The sequence below is a fragment of the Oreochromis aureus genome, linkage group 20 (assembly GCF_013358895.1).
Source record: "Oreochromis aureus strain Israel breed Guangdong linkage group 20, ZZ_aureus, whole genome shotgun sequence".
NCBI classification, from domain to species: Eukaryota; Metazoa; Chordata; class Actinopteri; order Cichliformes; family Cichlidae; genus Oreochromis; species Oreochromis aureus.
Window position 1 is genome coordinate 14,057,153 of NC_052961.1, and position 20,507 is coordinate 14,077,659.

At 39.4% G+C, this 20,507-nt stretch overlaps 1 protein-coding gene across 2 annotated transcripts; it reads left to right on the forward strand.

Moving 5' to 3' along the window:
- Positions 1 to 8,213: 8,213 nt before the first annotated feature.
- Positions 8,214 to 17,383, forward strand: slc6a1a (solute carrier family 6 member 1a). Of its 2 annotated transcripts, none has more exons than XM_031753734.2 (15): positions 8,214 to 8,468; positions 9,481 to 9,864; positions 10,064 to 10,195; positions 10,381 to 10,481; positions 10,630 to 10,739; positions 10,897 to 11,029; positions 11,686 to 11,820; positions 11,914 to 12,017; positions 12,658 to 12,782; positions 12,965 to 13,077; positions 13,743 to 13,874; positions 14,105 to 14,207; positions 14,497 to 14,597; positions 14,761 to 14,928; positions 15,074 to 17,383. In XM_031753734.2, exons 2-15 carry the CDS (start codon positions 9,633 to 9,635, stop codon positions 15,518 to 15,520), a joined length of 2,136 nt encoding a protein of 711 aa, XP_031609594.1. In that variant the 5' UTR covers positions 8,214 to 8,468; positions 9,481 to 9,632; the 3' UTR covers positions 15,521 to 17,383. The 2 variants fall into 2 exon arrangements, with proteins under 2 accessions (XP_031609594.1, XP_039459952.1); XM_039604018.1 differs by lacking the exon at positions 8,214 to 8,468 and adding an exon at positions 8,949 to 9,012.
- Positions 17,384 to 20,507: the final 3,124 nt, after the last annotated feature.

Here is a 20,507-nt window from a genome sequence, read left to right on the forward strand (position 1 = left end):
GAGTGTCAAAACTTGTTAAATACCTTTTTAGAATACGGATATCACTTAAAGCTTGATATCAGTGCCAGCTGGTTTCTCCTAAAGGAGAATCGGGTTTGACAAAACAGGCAATTTAAATTTATAGCCAGATTACACATAGACATAGTAGGTTTTATATATCATTAATAAATGATGAATACATAAAAAACAGTGTAGCCCTGATAAGATGCCAGAAAGGCATCTAATTAAATACCATGCAATGCTGTGCTGTACCATCAGCGACTGCTCAGGGGGGGAAAAAAATCACCCAAGCAGGTAATTCATGTCCGGGGTATGCTTTTGGCACTTTTATAAAAAGAGTTAAGAGGACAGCAACACACAGGATACATGAATGTGAGATTTAGCTGAATTGCTGCTTTAATTAAACAAGAAGCACAGCCTTAACCATACTTTCCCATGTTTAAGATTGTGCTTACCTATGAGCTCTGTGTTACAGCTGATTTCAGCAGATTTTAGGTCACAGGCGTTGGCACTGACCAGACCATTGGTGCTTGTGATTATAACCATCTTTTTCCTGTAATTAGCAATTACCGAAGCTCTTCTCCAAGATGTTGAGGGGGCTGGAGAAGTGGTTTGGGATGGATTAAAGCTGACGTCAATGGCAAATGCAAATGTGCTTCTTCCAGCTTTATGTAAAAGCTCTGAATTGGGGGCTTAGCAGGGAAATTTTGTCCACATGCTCTAACCCATTCTTGTCAGTGCTGGAAGGATTGCGTGGTCTCGCTGATGGGTTGGACGACCAGCTCCCTCAGCTTTGAAGCTGATAAACCTTTTAAAACCATGACAAATATTCTCCTGCAATTTTGCCAGAGGAAAGTCAAAGAAATGAAATAGGTATCTGGAGCAAGGAATATGAAAATTTGCTCCAACCACCTTGAACTCCACACCATACAGCCAAGGTTTTTTTTGTCTTTCTCTTAAAGGCTGAAGTGTTTATTCTTGCGCTGCTTTGAACTTGCAGTTGCTGTCTCTTCCTGAGCATTTTTTTTTCCTGGGTAAAAAAAAAAATCACTATGAGTCTAGCAGCATGTAATGTCACATAGAGACCTGTGGCGTGTAGGGAAACAGTGAACAGCCAGCATTTTGCTGCACAACCTCCATGTCAGTGGCCGACATGGCTGCATGGCACAAGTTAGGCGGCAAGGGTGAGACATCCAGACAGTTTCCATAGTGATGTGGTTGAATGGAGGGGATTAGCAGGGGCAGTGTGGTGAGAAAGGATTGCAGGCTTCTGTCAAAGCTTCCATTTAAAGAGTTCCATGTCGTGGCTCCTTCCTATTTGGATATGCTGATGATGGACCTTTCGTTTCCCTTCACTCCCCACACTTTCCCTCACACAGACATGTTTTATGTGCACTGAAACTGCCACTTCCTTCTCAGTGGTGGTTTCTCAGGTGTAAAATATGTGATTAGCCAGCTTTGCACAGAGACATATGACACCAGTGCATAATTTACATACCAAAAAATAAGGCTGGGGGTAATTATTTCATCAAGGTTGGCTTTAGACACTAACCAAGGACAAACTATTCAAATAATTAACATGCTGCATGATACAGCAATTCAACTTTCAAGCTGTACCCCCCCAAAAGGTGCTGACTGTTTTCTCAGTACATATTTAAGGCCTCTTATATACTGTTTAGATCTTTCAGACAATTACAGACCGATTCACAACCTTCGTTAATTGCCCCTTGGGGATAAATAAAGTCTTCTGATTCTGATTCTGATTCATTTTATTTCCAAATGTCTCAAAAGATGTTGTTGGAAAGAATCAATGTGATTATTTTCACTGCATGAAGCACTACTACTAATTTTCCTCATAGCCTCAGATACTGGACTTAGACCTGTATTTGTTCTGCAAAATCTAAGTGAAGCAACTTACTAGTGAGACAAGGACACACCACTGGAATTAGTGGAAAAGCACTGCATTGGTTTGAATTGTATCTATCTGATATAAGCACAGAGTGCCACAAAGTTCTGTGCTAGGGCTGGTACTTGTTATATATGCTTCCCTTAGGCATGTACAAAGTCGCACACAAAGTTTTGAGTGATCGTGCCCCATCATATCTTAAAGACCTCATCAAACCAATAGAGCACTTTGCTCTCAGACTGCAGGCTTACTTACAGTTCCTGAGTTTCTAAAAGTAGAATGGGAGGCAGAGCCTTCAGCTATCAGTATCCACTCCTGTGGAACCAGCTCCTTTTTTAAGTTCATGAGACAGACACCATCTCTACTTTTAATATAAGACTTAAAAATTTTCCTTTTGAAAAAAGATAATACTCAGGGCTTGGTCATGTGACCCTAAACCACTGCTTACTGCTACTATAGGCTCAGACTGCTGGGTGACTTCCCATGATTTATTTTTTGCTTCTTCTCCACACCCCTTTTTTTTCATGCTCCATACATGTATGTATACCATTAATTGCATGTCAGTAACCTTTGTCTTCTTTCACCCATAGTTTGTTTGGTCCTCTTTGTTTTCTCTGGTCTCTTTACACACTCCTCTTTTGTGTCTTCTCTTTTCCATTACCTCCAACCGGTTATGGCAGATGGCTGCCCCTGCCTGAGCAAGGTTTTGGTGGAAATCTTCCTGTTAAAATGGAGTTCTTCCTCCCCACTGTTACCAAACGCTTGCTCATACCAAATCATCTTTTTTCTAATACTGTAATAGACTTCCACAAGATGCTGTTGTTAAGTCATGCTGATGTTCAAATATATTTGATTTTAAATCTATATAGTGTATAGGGCACTCATAGTGACAGTTTAATTTTGTGTGTAATGAAATGCTCTCTGCATATTTTCCTTCAATAAAAAAACACTCCTAATGTAATAATTATTCAGCTTTTAGGAATCTGATTATTGTGGATTTGCCATCCATTTATAATCAACTTGTGTTAATCCTATAAACTTTTATTTTTCATCTATCACTCTGCAACATTGTTTGTAGTTATGTAATGCCCAGAGAGCCTTACTAAGCAAAAAATTATGGGAGCTAATATACAACTCCTAATTGCACAAATAAAGTACAAGAAGAGCAAGAAGATAGAGACAATCGGTAACTCAGGTGGGAAGATATATAAAATGATTCAATCTGAGACCGGACTATTGTTTCAGAAATGTATCTATGGTAATGAGAAAAAGGCAAGGCTTCCAACATGTTAAAAGTATCACTAGGTACAATGTTTTCAGATTGTACATTAATATAGAATATCGGCATAAAGTGAAGAGTAGAAAAATCTGTTGTGATCTGTTAAAAGGTACATTTGGGGAAAATGGTAAAAGTCTTACATCATAGTGTATCCAATTAAGGCCTCTCCTGAGAGTGAGGAAAAGGGTTAGATAACAACATATGCTGCCAATTAAATTAATAAGAGTGATGTCTGTCCTGCCAGTTTTTTTTATTCATATGGCAGAAATGATAAGATTCAGCTGCACACAACAGACTATATTATATAAACAACTAATATGAGCAAATAGTTACAATATAATGATTACCATGTAGAATATGTTACATCTATATTCAGTGTATGGTATGTCTCCATTCATAGAAACAGTATAAATTCAGGCTATGAGTGGGCAAACAATGCTGCTCTTCTGTGCTTATTTTTTATTAAAGGAGACTATTTATTGTAACATTTTTTGTAAATTCTCATTTCATCGCTTAAATATGTAGTAAGTGTCTGGAAATTAGGCTGCCTGCACTGAAACCAGTATGTCCAGTGTGCCAAATAACCTTTTCAATTTTGATCATATTATTTAAAACAATGACTGAAGCTGTTTTTGCTAGAATACGGTCAAACTCATGGGTCTAGGATCATTCGTTTCAAAGGTCCTTTTAATCTTGGCCATGCATTTGTATGTTGGAGTGTAATTTTGAGTAGCCTAGATGTGTGTTTTAACCCTCAGAAGCCTAATCTGCACCATTAATGGACTTTTTGTAGAAGTTAATTAACCATTTTCAGTGATAGAGGCACAGCAATCCCAGTAGAGAGCCATATAAGGAGGGAGAAACGGAGGCCGATTATGTTGTTGCCTAGCAACACATGTACAAAAATTTGAAGCGATTTAGTGCCCCCATACTGGTTATCATGGAGGTCATATGTTTACTAAATCCACACCGTGTGCTGGCTGTCACACAGGGTTGTCAACACATCAGCATGAGTACATGTCTCCGTCCTGCTCGGTGCATGGTGACGGGTCGATGCCAAACATGTTAAAGCTGCAGCTGGGCTGAATGTCTTTTAAATCATGACTGTCTAATTCCATGGATTTGTGGAAACAGCATTTCTTTTGAATGAGTGGCAAACGCAACGTCTGAATCCCAAAGGAGGAAAAAGCTAGTCTTTTACAGCGTTGCACAGTTGATCCCTCCAGGAAGGTAAAATAAGGGGAAATAACACAGAAAAGAGAAACAAAAAAAAGCTCTGCAAATTTGCTAGATGCTTCACTCAGTATTGCTGAAATATCATTAGTCAGCCCACATAAATAATTCTTACATCCCACAATACTTACTACGCGTGTAAATAATCTGGCAAAAGCTGTTTGTTGTAAAAAAAAAAAAAAAAAAAAAAATTTAAACAACCAAAAAAATGTTCCCTCAGCTTGTTTTGCCTGGTTGTAAATCTCGTGTGTGTGTGTGTGTGTGTGTGTGTGTGTGTGTGTGTGTGTGTGTACATATATGTGTATGTACACATATATATATATATATATATATATATATATATATATATATATATATTTGTGTGTGATAGAGAGAGAGAGAGTAAAGGGAAAAAAAGAAGGCAAACAAAGAGACAGAGAGAGAAAGAGAGATGTAGGGAAGGAAAAAAGAAAGAGGCGAGACAGAGCTGCTGAGGCACTCACTTCACAGCAATTTAGGTCATGCTAAACAAATGCTATACTAAGGAAGCACAGACAAATACGAGTATCAAGCCTTGAAGTAATTCCAGTATCGTTAGAGGCTGTGTACTGTGAATATTCTGACGTGGTGGCTAAAAACATAAGAAACTGTGTACATGAAGTCTCAAGCATCTCTGTGCAGCGTTTGTAGGTGTAAGGTAAATTTAATAAATCATCCCTGGGTAGGAAGATCAAATTATATTATGCTCTACACAGAAATACTGAGTGAGCGTATATTCAGTTATGCATTACTTCCCTAGTAGAATACATATAGGCTAGTCCCTCTATCATCAAGACACAAGTGGTACTGCATTGATATTATACTACACAAGTCCAAAAAAAATGTACAGCAGCAATCATGGTTACAGGCTGCTGAAAAGGGAGACAGCAGGTGAGAAGAGGCTGCACATCCAGGCTTCTGACAGCACAACTATTACAGGGATTACCTAATAAGACATGCTTATATTCTAAATATCCTGTAGGAGACAGGCTTGGTGTCAAAACAAAGGATTTATAAATATTTAATGGTGATTTTTAAATACATATTTGAATTGTATGTTGGGTGTTTTTAAAATTGGACTGAAATGTTCTTTTCTTCTTCTTCTGCAACATACATGTGGTCATTTTAAAAAAATTTCTTGATGCTGAGCACAAGGTGCAATCCACGTCACTGATGCCCTGTTTTTATTTCCTCAGTCCAATGAATGAATTCATCCGACCTTATTAGACACTGCAGCTTAAAAAAAACCCACTAAACTAAAAACACTACAAGTAAAACCATCGTTTCCACTGTACATTCTCAGCAAGTCGCCACACTGACTTGCATGTTTACAATAAACATAAAACGGGATGTGTACACAATTCCAGCAGAAGGAGAAAAACAACTCTGCGACAATATGAATAAAATATGTGAATTGCTTATGATTAGCATACTAATGACTAATCATCATGCTAATCAGTTCATTTTGTGGCCTCAAATTGCAGAGGGGTGTCTAAAAATGAGTCCATGAAGATGCATTTGAAAACTGAGACATGTTCAGAGAATTGCATAGAGATTACCTGGCAGTTAAAACAATCACTTCAAGGTAGGTTATTAAAACAGTATTGACACCAAGATAGAAAATTGAGTGACCTGCCCTCATCCTCGGGAGAGTATTTAAGCGCTGTTTCAGACATTAAAAAAAGGTTTTACATAAAATTTGAATGCTTTTACCCATTTGAAAAAATACTTGATCTTATATTTAAAACCCTAGTCAAAACATTTAAGTGCTCATTTTTTAAATTTTTATTCTTGATTTAATATTTTTCTTATTTTTAAAAATTCCCATTATTTATTTTTAATAATAGAACCAAACAATTGGCCAATATTTTATTATTTCCCCAAGTATGCAGTAATTATACATTATTTGAAATGCATTTTAAAGCACATATAGGCACATATCTAAGGTGTCAATTTAAAAAACATCTATTCATTAGGGTTGAAAAATGACAATAAGCAAACAGTGGCTGCATCCTTCTGCAAACACCTCCCTAACATTTAAATGATTTTACAGCCACTAGGCCGGTAAAGAGGGGCAACCCAACCCTCAATCTCACACACGTACTCTAAAAGCCATTACAAGAAAGGACAAGTAATTCCAAACTAATGGAGCACACACAGCATTCACTTGGAGCCAAATACAGGCTTCTGGCTGAAATTAAGAGTCTGATGAAAAGGGCTGGTGAAAAGGGCAGTGAGCTGAATCAAACCAAAGCTGAGGGGTTAGGAGGTCAGCTGGCTGAGAGTGCATGTCACCAGCCTATTGGACATGCCTGTGTGCTCCATCAGCAGGTGTATAAATATGTGTCATGTTTCACACTCCATGTCCGCAGGGACGGCAACCCAGATGGGATTTTAAATGCTGCATTTAATGTGGTATCATTTAGTAGATTAGTTCACCCCTCATTGGTTTGCCATCTGGTGCCCTCTCAGCCTGTGATAGGAACATTCACACTGGAGTCTCTGCTCCTGATCTCTCTGCCAGAGCATTTCCAGCAGTTTGCTCCACAGTCAGCTTGTATTCCCTCCACCTCAGTTCTGTCACATGAAACATTTTTCAAATTCTGCAGCAGGGAACTAAGTGATAGCAGTCAGCACGTGTAGAGTATGAAAGCAAACTACAAGCATGGAGGCAAACTACAAAGCCTTCAAGTTACTCAAAGGACAGGCAGGATAAGCCAACGTGACATCACTGATCACGCAAGAAAAATAGCTAAGCTAAAGAAAAGAAAGTTGTTCTAAAAATTGAAGTAAATCAAACAAGTGGGCCTATATTTATGTAATTTACTTACCTTTGCACTTTAAATTCACAAGCTGTTCCACAAAGATGTGTTTCGTTCCTGTCTTCTACTTCCAGAAGGTTTTCTTTAGAAGCAAGAATAAAGAAAAATTAAAAACCTACTACGAGTGGATCCATTCTTCGCTGTTACACGTGTTTAATAGTTCCCCCAAAGCATTTTTTTTTTTTATCTTTAAGTGTTTTCCTTTTCCTTTTTTAGTCTTTTTTTTTTTTAATTGCGAGCTTATAGTCCACGTGTTTATTCTTCTCATATCGTCCCCCCATTTGTGGAAGACGTCGGGCTTTGGACGATTACAGGCAGAGTTAGACAACCAGCCAATGTTCCCTCCCTTTATTGACGGGCTCCCTTTATCACAATTTGCCAGATTTGCAGACAGCCGGTAACTGGCCTCCCCTTCCAAATACACGCGTTTGGAGCAGATAATGTTGCTTATATTAGCCCCCATATGTTTCCATTTTGCACCTCGATTTATTAGTGCGGGGGGGGTTCTTTCGTGTGTATCTGTGCGTGGAGGGGGGGTCATATTTTGTGTAGCCAGGAGCAGAAGATCCCAAAATCTAATTTTGCCACCTGAATAAAATACTTTTTTAAGCCCCTAAAATAATAGCAGTTTAACGCTTTAAAATGAGGAATAATTGTGAATGGGAAATCTTTATTTCAGGAAATGTTTTACAAAGTTGCTCTTCTTGTTTGGAAAAAAAAAAAGAAAAAAGAAAAAAATGTGATTACCTATTTGACAGCATTAATTAAAATGTAAGGAGGAAATCGTTTGAAATATTAAAAACAAACAGGCTGCAAGTGCGATGTCAGTGCAGCCTATAGATGAGGATGAGGAGGATGAGTGGGGGGGGCGACTTTGAGATGACATTGAGGCTGTGTAGATGGGAGTTGAGTCTCTGGTTGTTGATGTTAGTCGCACAAGGCGAAGCGGCTGCTGCCCGTGTTGATTCAGCCTCCTCCTCCTCCTCTTCATCCTCCTGGTCTTCAGCACTGCTCCCCGCTGGACAGCTCCTGCTTGGACCCCTCTAACGCTGCATGGTCCCTTTAAGTCTTTTAATGGAAGTAAAATCTATTGATGTTTCAAGAAATATTGGGAGTTTACAACTTCACCCACAGGAGGAATCTACGGATACCTCGTTCCGAGATTTGTGGCAGGCAGCGTATCCTCGGCGGCACAGATCACAGATTCACTGTGAGTAAACTGGGTGCTGAATTCTTGCGTCTGTCTGAGCGTGTGTACGTGTTTGAACACCTATACAAACGAGGCTGGTTAAAGCATGGTTAATATTTTTATTTATATTATTTTTCTTATCATGTGGTAATGATTAAACTGTGAATAGGGCTAGCGACATGTAGCTGGGATTCATGTAAATTGCACGATGATCTCTGAACCTACGCGCTGTATCCAATTAAATGGTCTATTGATTGCTGCATGCCAGTCATTTGGATGTTGCAAGTGTGGAGAGGACGCGATTTCATGCGTTTAATAACGCGCAAGGTTCTCAATTATTCGGGTAGATTGGGGTAGGAATTTGTGCAGCCTGGTGCGTAAAGCTTTTACGCATTGGACATCCCTTTGTCCCTACAATGCGTTTTGCATTCGAGTTTGTTTGAGAGGTTTATTTTGTATCCCTGCTGCTTTCAGCTCTTTACGTGGTTAACTGTTAAGAATCTGTAGGTGGTAATTGGTGGACTTCGCTGTGCTTAAATCTCATAGGCTATTTGCTATCGCTACGGTGCGTCTTGCGCTTATGTGTATGTTTTGGATCCTGTAATTTGAGTCCAAGTTTGTTTGCTTTTTTTATAAATATTTTTTCGGTATCTTTTAATAATATTTGCTGGATAATTAATTGCAAACATTGTTTAGGCTTCCATGTCTGCTGGTCTGGCTTTGAATGCTGTTAATTTATGTGCAATCTACCGTCTGTGTTTTAGTTCTGGGGCAAGTCAGCATGACTTTGCCCTCGATGGTTGTTTGTTGAGTCTGACATAGATGGAAATTTTTTCTTCAGGGTGCCAAATGATCGGGAGGTTCGTTAGTCTGCGTTTTCATATTCATACATCAGAGATAAACAGTGTTTATATTTGATTTCCATTCTTTTATTACATCTGCCGGGAGTATAACATGTCCATATTTGCTTATTAAATAACCACATTTTCTGCGCTCCCTTGAAGAGACAATCAATTAGCCTACTCTATTACAGGTTAACGACGACTGACGAGCCTTGTGCGCACAGGCTTCATCTCCAGACATTTGGTCCAGGGGTTAGGTCGAAAAACCGCGAAGCTGCTGTCTACGTGGACTGGTGCTGAAGTCTCCCGTCCGACTGCCAGGACCTCTGCCAAATCCAGAGACATGGCGACGAACGGCACCAAAACGGATGGACAAGTCACAGAACTGAATGAGGTGGCCACTAATAATGACAAACCCAAGTCACTGGACGTGAAACCCGAAAAGCAGAAAAAGGAGGTGCCTGATAGAGAAACATGGAGGGGGAAATTTGATTTTCTTCTGTCGTGTGTGGGTTATGCAATTGGACTGGGAAACGTATGGAGATTTCCCTATCTCTGTGGAAAAAACGGTGGAGGTAAAGATTATTTTCACAGCTAATTTAACAGCATGTATCATTCAGTTCTACGATACACATAGTCGAGCTGACCAAAGTGATCGTGCTGATAACATAAAAAGAATTAAATCATCCTCATGTAATTAATTTACTCGGGGCAATTTTAGCCTAAAATTGATAACTCATAAGTGCATAACGTAATCTCCTTTTGTCCATCCAGGAGCCTTCTTAATTCCCTATTTTTTGACCCTTATATTTGCTGGGGTCCCCTTGTTCCTGTTGGAATGCTCCCTCGGTCAATACACCTCAATTGGAGGGCTTGGTGTGTGGAAACTGGCTCCTATGTTTAAAGGTATATGAACAGAATAGTTATAGGTAACCAGGATTATCAAAAGAAAATATTTACTTTGCTGAAAAAAGCATGAATATTTATGATGTTGATGCTTATAAGAAATAAGTATGGCCATCACTATATGTGGAGGCCACACTCAAATCCAATAATAGTTGTATAGTGGCTAATTCATTTTTCTGTGACAGGTGTGGGCCTTGCAGCGGCTGTTCTGTCCTTCTGGCTCAACATTTACTACATTATAATCATTGCTTGGGCCATTTACTACCTGTACAACTCCTTCACCACTGTAAGTATTATACAGTGTGTTTCATTTAAAGCTGAAGGCAAGATAAGAGCAAGGTTGTTCATTGGGAACATAGCCTGCAATATCTGCAAGAAACTGGTAATCCCTAAATTTGTCATGGAGAAAGAAATCGCAAATTTCTATTTTTCAGGAACTTCCATGGAGCTCATGTAACAATGAATGGAACACAGAGAGATGTTATACAAACTACAGCATTGCAGACACCACCAATCTCACCAGTGCAGTGGTGGAGTTTTGGGAGTAAGATATTGACTGCTTTCTCTTGCTTTTCACAACAGCAGCGCTTTAAACTGTCCTGCATGCTTCCCCGAGCTACATAAAAGACAGCCTCCTCTGCTGCATGGTTATTTCCCTGTGTGTGTATAATAGTCTTATTGTTGCTTCCTCTGACTTATAGGCGCAACATGCATCAAATGACTGATGGCTTGGAAAAACCAGGCCAGCTTCGAGTGCCACTGGCAATAACGCTAGCTATTGCCTGGGTCCTCGTGTACTTCTGTATTTGGAAAGGGGTTGGCTGGACAGGAAAGGTAAGATGTTTGATAGATTTGGTTACCCAAGACCTCTGATGCTATGCTGATTCCCAAAGTGGAACACTATGTGAGCTATGCAATATTTATCACTTTAATATCAGCTCATCAATCATTCAAATTGCAATCAGTATCGTCCAGATTTGTTTCAAAATAGGAGAGGAGTTAGCATAAACTCATGTTCACTAATCCTGCTCTGCCTTATGGTGGCTCCTCTAATTCTGCTTCTCCTGACACTTCCTCTATCCTGCGTGTGGATTTGTGATAGGTAGAGCAACAAACAGCCGCTTGCAAGAATCTGGCTTTATCTTTCCTCTTCACTTGGGGCAGATTCCCTCTCTTGTGGTGCCACATTTTGAAAGTGTGGTTTATCACATGACCATGGAAAATAATATTTGGTTTGGTCACAAAATACCCCATCCCCCACCGCCCCATGCTTTGCACACACATATCTTACACTGTATGAGAAATTCAGAGACACAGACAGGCCAGTTGTAAGTGAAGTTTCATTTGCTTTTTGTTGTTGTTGTTGTTGTTGTTGTTCGGAAAAGCTACAGAAACTTTACAGATCTCATGAAAATGTATAAATCTATGGATCATATATATTGTTAAAATGCAGCGATGTTACCCTGCTGATAATGGTCTTACATTTTCAGGTCGTTTACTTCTCAGCCACGTATCCTTACTTCATGCTGTTTATTCTCTTCATCCGTGGGGTGACTCTACCTGGAGCTAGAGAAGGAATTTTGTTCTATATCACCCCTGACTTTGAAAAGCTCAAAGAATCTGAGGTAATGACATATTATTACATGATTCATACCCATGTACTGCATGCCTGAGTGAGCAGACGACGGCCTCACGCAGTTATTTTCTCCTTTTGTCAGGTATGGCTCGATGCAGCTACCCAGATCTTTTTTTCCTACGGATTGGGATTGGGGTCACTTATAGCTCTAGGCAGTTATAACCCTTTCAATAATAATGTTTACAGGTAAGACTGGTGATGATTCATGAACAGGATGTAATCTTTGAGACAACGACAAAGACTGCTGCTCAATTTAATATCTGAGAGTAAATTGCAATACCTGAAGATAGAAGTAATTAAATTGTTGCTACTTTATAAGATAACTTAATCCAATTCGATCTTACTTGGTGGAAGCCTTTAAAAGGAGGTTATAAATGTCAGTTCCTGGCATGAATATAATAAAAATCTAAGGCAGCTTCTTTCTGTTGGTGTGTGTGCTGGAGGAAAAAAGGTACTATTATTGCAAAGCCTGTTTTCTCCAGCAGCCCCATGGTTCTGGGTCACATAAACAATCAGTTACATAAAAATAGTTGCATTCATTTTGTGTATTTTGTGCCCTTGATTCAAATGGATCTAGCTTTCTACAACATCTATATCTATAAAAATGTGACAATGGTAATGTTTGACGTGAGCTTTTGAATGGAAATATATTTATATCATTCACAATTAATAAATATTGCTTATATATAAAACACTACAATGAAAAGAAACAGATAACAATGATGACCTCATTTTGAGGTTTTTCAGAGAAGATCAGTTAAGAAGCACAAGAATTAGTCAATTTAAGTCTTTGACACAAGCTGTATTTTACATTTCCTCTCCCCAGAGACTCCATCATTGTGTGCTGCATCAACTCGTGTACCAGCATGTTTGCTGGCTTTGTAATCTTCTCTATTGTTGGCTTCATGTCACATGTGACAAAGAAACCCATTGCTGATGTAGCAGCTTCAGGTAACTACAGATTGTTTTCTTCTGTAATGATTCTGCGTCTGCACAAAAAAGCTGCACTGTCATTGATGCTCACTGATGAACAGCATCAGTCAACACTTCTGTGTGAATATGTATGCATCTCGTTATCAGAATACTGTGAGAGGAACCCTGACGAAATATGATTTTTCCTGTTTTCCAACCAGGTCCTGGCTTAGCTTTTCTGGCCTATCCGGAGGCTGTAACCCAATTGCCCGTCTCCCCTCTCTGGGCCATTCTGTTCTTCTCCATGCTGCTCATGCTGGGAATAGACAGCCAGGTAAGGGGCTTGGAGATGATCTGCTCATGGGCTGACCTAAATATTTTAAATGCAGGTACATGTCATGCAGCTCACCCCTGCTCTCTGCATGATAAGCATGCAATTTGCTTCTTGTGGACAGATATAGCTGGGCTTTGACATTGGCTGTCAAGTATTTTTAATGCAACTTTATCACCTCCATTTGCCTGCAGGTCCCTTTACGTGTGCGTGTGTTTTTTCTCTTAATATATGATAGCTCAGTTTGAATAAAGCTAGAGCAATTTGAACACCATATATGCAGTTACACAATGCCCATGAGCATCAGCACTTCAAAGTAAAAGACTAATTTTAACCCTATTCTAAATGTCATATCAACAGTGCTTTTGCATACAAGGGCTATTACCAAAATGGCATCCAAGAAGTGAATGCTTGGTCATTCAGAAGATCACACTAGTGATTTTGTCCCATGGTTTGCTGCACACCGCGGTTCTTTGTTAATCTAACCAGTTAAATAAAGGTTCTCTGTTAAAGAATGCATTTTGCTACACAACTGCAAATCTCTGCAAAACGTGGAAATCCATTCTTTTAAAAACACCCACATTAAAGAATATAAAAGCAGCAAAGTGGAAAAAAGTGCTAGTATTCATACTTATCCCTAATGCTGTTTCTATGACTCTGTCCTTCAGTTCTGCACTGTTGAAGGCTTCATCACTGCTCTGGTGGATGAGTTTCCCAGAGTTCTTAGAGGTAGACGAGAGCTCTTCATCGCGGTTGTCTGTCTGGTGTCCTATGTGATTGGACTTTCAAACATCACGCAGGTACAGCAGGGCGCCTTTCTCATATTACCACTGACTATTCATGGCCTTAGGTTAAACAAATTAGTGAAAGAAAGGAGAAAAATTATTAAAAGATACAAGTAAAACATGTGCATCTATGTACTATGCAAAAGGCAATTTGTATTTTAATCAGTGGCTTTAATTGATTACAGCACCAGAGTATATTTGCACATAAAGTTTTCAATAACACCTATCAATTTCTCTGTAACCAGGGAGGAATCTATGTGTTCAAACTGTTCGACTACTACTCTGCCAGTGGAATGTCCCTGCTGTTCTTGGTCTTCTTTGAATGCATCTCCATATCCTGGTGCTACGGTGTGTATCAGGAATGTTTCATTAAACATAGCAAGAGAAACAAAATAAGCATTTTTTTTTTTACAATTTTAAAATAGGTTTGCAAAAAAAAAAAGTCTAATATGTGAACGGCTGAAAGCCTCAGGTGCATCCAGAGATATTTGCACAACTTCAAGCGACGTTCAGCCTCAAGGTCACGAGCACTCATGTGTTCCACCCCACCATCCTCATCATCATGCATGGCAGACCAGGGGCAAATTGAAATAAATTGGATATGAATATTTTGATCATAGATTCATTTGTCTCGCAGGTGTGAACAAGTTCTATGACAACATCCAGGAGATGATTGGCTACAAGCCTTGCATATGGTGGAAGTTGTGCTGGGTTGTATTCACCCCTCTCATTGTCGCAGTGAGTCCTCCGAACTAACAGAACAGTACATCTAAAGTCACGACATGAAAAATGAAACAATAAATAAAGTCAATATTACCTGCCTGCAGCCATGTCAGGCTAAGACAGCGCTGCCTGTAGTCAGTGGTGTCAGGATGCATAAAGGGTTTCATGTCTCCCACAGGGGGTGTTCTTGTTCAGCGCCGTACAAATGGTTCCTCTCACAATGGGAGACTATGTGTTCCCAAGCTGGGGTCAGGGAGTAGGCTGGCTCATGGCGCTGTCCTCCATGATTCTCATACCAGGATATATGATCTACATGTATCTCGGGCTCAAGGGCACTTACAAAGAGGTAAGAAGGAAATCATCTGTTGTTGGGTCACTGGGTAAACAGCACAGATTTTGCCAGCTTTTATTTATAGGTTTTTAGCTTCACTCTGTAACCTAGTATCTTCTTTCTCTTATGTAATTATTTTCACCACGTGTTCCGCTCCCAGCGACTTCGGATAATGCTTCAGCCCCCTGCAGTTGTCAGGCGACCTCAGGAGAATGGACCAGAGCAGCAAGTGGAAACCAACACCGCTAACCTGTCCAGCCCTGCCAATCCAACCAGTGCTGCCAGCCCTGCCAACCCAGCTCCTGCGAACACTGCCAGCCCCACCAGTCCAGCTCCTGTCAACTCAACCAGCCCAGTGACACCTGCTAACCCGGCCCCTCCACCAGCTAATCCAGCCAGCACCTCTAGCCCTGTGAATCCTGTGACAAGTCCTTCCACCACTATCACCACCACCACCACTACCGCAACTGGTCCGGCTAACCCTCCCACCACAACAGTTAGCCCAACCAGCCCACCACCCAACCCAACTAGCCCAGCAGAGCCCGTCAGCCCCCCGAACCCAACAAGCCCGACCTCTAACCTGACCAATGCCGAGGCCAACGTGTAGACAACAAAGAAACCCTCATGGAGCATGTAGACAAAAGAGAACATTACAAAGGACTTCCAAGATTATAATTGATTCACCTACCTCCAGGGGCAATATGTGATCAAAACAGATTTTCAAACCATGTTAATTTTTTTTCTGCATTTGTAAAACCAAGCCAACGATGTCCTATTGTTGGTTTACATTCCGAAAACAATATCAAAGACTGTTAGTGTCCACAAATACAAGTATAATTCTGGGTAAAAAAAAAAATGTAAACATACTGTGTAATACTGTGAGAAAAAAAAAAAACTTAGAGATATAGATTAGAGATTTGTTGAATATCTTCATGAATCAAGTAAATTCCATGTGAATATAGTAGATGAAGTAGTGAACAAAATTGACATCATTGAAGAGTGCAAAGGATGGCGTCAATTTTCCTTTTTTTTTTGTGGATGTTTTCTAAACCTCACACAGTTGTCTCTTTTCCAAATGTTGCTCTCTGTGAGGTAAAACATGGCCACAAGGCAAACGGGGAGCTCTGAGTAAGCACAATGCCAATAAGAAGTTCATGTTAAGGAGCTCTGGAGCGATCCAGTATTTGTTGCAAAAGATTATGTGTGTGAGAGAGACTGTTATTTTTCCTTCTTTTTTTCAGTAAAAAAAAAGAGAGAGAAAACTTTTATGTGATCAAAACATTTTTAGAATTATTTTTAGGATGTTTTATACTATATGTGTTGTGATGGAGGACCAAAATCAATAGGCAGACAAAAGCAAAAACTATGCTATTAAGTATTCGGTTGGTAAAGCACAGGGTACAAAGAAGTACAATAATAATAATGATGATGATAATAATAAAAAGCACAGGGTTCGAAAAGCGATTTACAAACATCGACTATCCCTTAATGCTGACAGTCAATCCTGTTTACGTTTTGCATGCTTTCCTCAGGAACATCAGCGAAATACTGCTGAAATGTCTCCTGACAAACAAAAGAAGAGAAACAGAGTAGGCCTTAAGCCAGTACACCAATTCCAACTAAGCCATAGTCTGTTTACATGACTGGGCAGAAGTACAAAATACCACTTTGTATGCTAGCACAAAAAAAACTGGACCAACTCTGTGTTTAAGTACAGTCATGTTTTTTTTTCTTTGTGTGTCTTGATCAAATATAGTTTGATCAATATGTATTCAGCAATACATATGTAGGTGTATAAGTGCAGGCCATTAAGCAAGTGGTCTGTTTCTCTTTTTGTTGATGTTGTCTTTGCTTTACTACCGAAAAAGCATAAGCTTTAATTTTCCCAGAGTTTTGCCATGGTGTGTCAAGACAATGTTAGTTTGCTTCTATGGCAGCTACTGTGAAAGGCATCTGGTTGAACAGCACATGTTTACTTTGAAAAGCAAAACAACTGAGCGAAAATGTGAAATGGCTACAGTTCATGTCCTGTGAATTTTGTATAAAGTTAATCTACCACAGTTTTCTCTGGAAGTTTGTTGTAAAACTGTACTGTGTAAAACATGTAACTGTGAATGTCTGTAATACATTGGAAGTTATTGTCTAAATGTTGAAAAAATGGAGTTGCTGTTTTCTGCAATAATATTTTGATCACAGAAGCTAAAGCACATATCTTACAGAAATATACGAAATGATGATGATGATGATGATGATGACAATGAAGATGCTGACGATTATATTAAAAATAGAACCTATGTCTAGTAAAAAACAATATTGTTTTGTATATTTTTAACTGTCTCACTGCCTAATGTAAAACATAATATAAACATGATATGTATCTAAATGGTGTCACATGATAAAGCACGATTGTTATGTTATACAAACAGAAAAAGACTGAAAAAATAAAGAGTTATAGAAAATATAAATACAACACACGCCTGGCATATGTCCCTTATAGCATTTGTTTTTAAACAAGCAGAACGAAATAGTGCTTCTGGTAACACTGTTACCAGAAAATTAGGTCAACTCCAAATATCCTATCAAAAAAATAAAAAAAATAAAAATATCCTGCACTGACTCTTCCTGCAGTAATTGGCTGTTGTTCCCTCGCTTGTAAATAAACCCTGTCCATAGAGCATTTCTAGTCAAAAGATATAAGAAAGTGTGAAACCAATAAAATTACATGGAGGGATTTGGTGGGGGCTTGGTGTGTTGTGTAGCTGCATTCATCTTTTGTTTATTTTAGAATGAGACCAGGTGGGACGTGTAAAATAGAATAAGACTGCCTTGGTAGCTTTGGGTGAAGATGACATCCAACCCTACCATGGAGGTAAAATTAAACATCATTACAGTCAAAAAATAAATAAAAAGCAATTACACATCAAAAGCAAAATTGACTGAAGCCCTTCCTTGTGGTTTACTGAGTGTCAGAAACACAAGCTGATAGAGAGGCCTCAGCAAGCAAGAAAAACATCACCACAAAACAACTCTTGCCCCGGGGCCTGGCATCCCCACCCGCCCCATCTCCCCAACCTCTTACGGCTCCTTGTGTATTTATGTGTGCGTGTGTGCATGTGTGCGTGCGCGCCTGCATCTTCTCCCCCACCTACCACAGTTGCTGCTTCCATTAGCTTCCAGTGTGATAAAAGAGACAGCACCAGCTGACACCACAACAATGACTCGCCGTGGATAAAAGAATGACTTGTCCCCTGTAGTAGCTCATGGCAAACTGTGCGTGTGTGCATGTGCGTGTGTGTGTGTGTAAGAAAGAGAGCGAGAGAGCAAAGAGAGAAAAAGAGGCAGGTCAGGGACAGAAAGCTATGTGTTTGACTGGACTAGGGTTTGAATAATGCCTCTAATCGCAGCTCATATGAACTAGCCACTGATGGATGACTTAGTAGCCTCCTTTATTCCCAGTTGTGCAATTTAACATCATTACCTATGAAAACCAGTCACCACTGAGACAACCCAAACTGATGTCTTCTGTCCAAAAGAGAGATGCATCATCATTTTTTGGCAGAGGAGGACAGGAAGAAGAAGCTCTTTATTAGTCTAGCAGAACACAATTAGCTTTTGGTTAGGGCAGGCAATTTCTGCAGTTTCCCCAGTGACAGATATAACTTTATAATGTTTTATTGCATTACCAATGCTTCCAGCAAAATGTTTAAAAAAGAAAAAGAAAAAATAATGGGATTTTTGTGTTAGGGTGGGGTTGTGGCTATGGTCCAAAATCGAGACATTTTTGTTTTCCAACATAGCAGTTGACCTTTTTCTTGACTTCTTTTTTCCATCTTTTGCAAAGGAATCTCGGCCATATTGCCCATTCAGGTGACTTCATCATTGTGACATCTAGAAAAATGATCCCTCTGTCGAATCTATTTCACCAAAAAATATATATTAAAAATATGACTCAATAAGATTTTGATTAGATCACAAATTTCCATTGTGGTGGCCATTTGTGCATAGATCTGTCTATAAAGCACTAACAGCTCATCTGTGTTCTTCCTGTTTCAGCATAACATCTATTTTAGCATTTCTTCCTCTGATGAAGAAATTGGTGCTGACTCCCTAAACAGCCTCTTCTTAATTATTCTCCCTGCTAATCAGGCAATTTTCTCTTTTTGGTCTTAACAAGCAGATAAAGGAAATGCCGCCAAAGTCTAGTGAGGACGATACTGTACGACCCTCTGTGACTCAGTATTTAAAGGGTTTTTGAAGAATACTGCACACATTATTTGAAGTAGACAGCATTTAAAGACATGATAGTATTTTTTTATTTTTTATTTCTTTTGTCATGTGGAGCACGGCGTCTCTGTGCTGATCGGCTCCATTTTGTGGACAGATCTGAGCAAGGGGACATTGCTTGTTATTTAGCATTCCTTGGCACTCTCTGTCGTGAGCCTATTTTTAAAGTTAAAAAGTGCTTGCAGTGTGGCTGCAAGAGAGGACACTGAAGAAGAAAACTGGTGATCCATGATGCTTTTATGAAAGGATGACAGAACGCTACCGCTTTTAAACTCACACAGACGGCAATGATTAATCCTCATAGCCCACTTTGAGCAAGAAAAAACAATTCTGCGTTGAAGATGAAAAGGCTGATAATTATGTTTATACTTCCTCTGTTTTTAACCCCAGTGCCAAAGGATTTTCTTAATCACAGCGCCCTATTGGATGTATTCTATTGTGGGGTCACTGAACCTGCATTTTTTTTTCTGTGGATTTTGTGTGATCATTTGTGACATTTTTCCTTAGATGCATTTGGCTTGCCCCAGACTCCTGGCTGAGGTACACTCACACGAGAATTCACAGCAAATACATTAATGAATAACTAATCTTTGCAGATGCATGAATCTACATATCAATGTAATCAGAGGATGTTGTGTGCATGGCTATTTCCAGCAGAGGGGCTGAGAGGATGTCAAGCATGCAAAGCCTCTCTGCATGTATGCTAATCGGGCTCCATTTTCCCAATATGAATACGAACCTTGCTAAAATGAACTTGTTTACCAATTTACTTTTAAGGATCCAACATGTCATTTTGCCCATGCACGCAAGCTGCACTGCTGCTTGCATACTGAGCATGCATTTATGCACTGCACCTGGGAAAGATGTGAGTTTAATGGAAACACTCTGAGACATCTGAAATGGTGGATTCCCAAAGATTTTGCTGTTTCATTATTTGTTCTCATGACACAGCAAATATTTCATAGCTCAAAGCTCAGAGGCAAACAGAGCATGCAGTTTTGCTACAGATTCAGATCATGCTCTGGAGGCTAGGTCAAAATGGTTAACCTGTCTTACATATCACAATTTTTAAGTGTCCTGTAAAATATCTGAAAGTTTGAATGAACAAATCCTATTTGATTTAGAGCTAAATGTGGAAAAATGTTGCCGTTAATTTCGGCATGTTTCAGTTTACAAACGGCGCCCCATAATGCAGACCCTCGAATTGCTTCTGTAGCAGCTCATAAACCTATAATATTACTATGTAAAGAAACGTGTTTGTCCAACATGGTGTCTAAGGTAAATATTTCTACTGCTGAATTTCTCTTCTG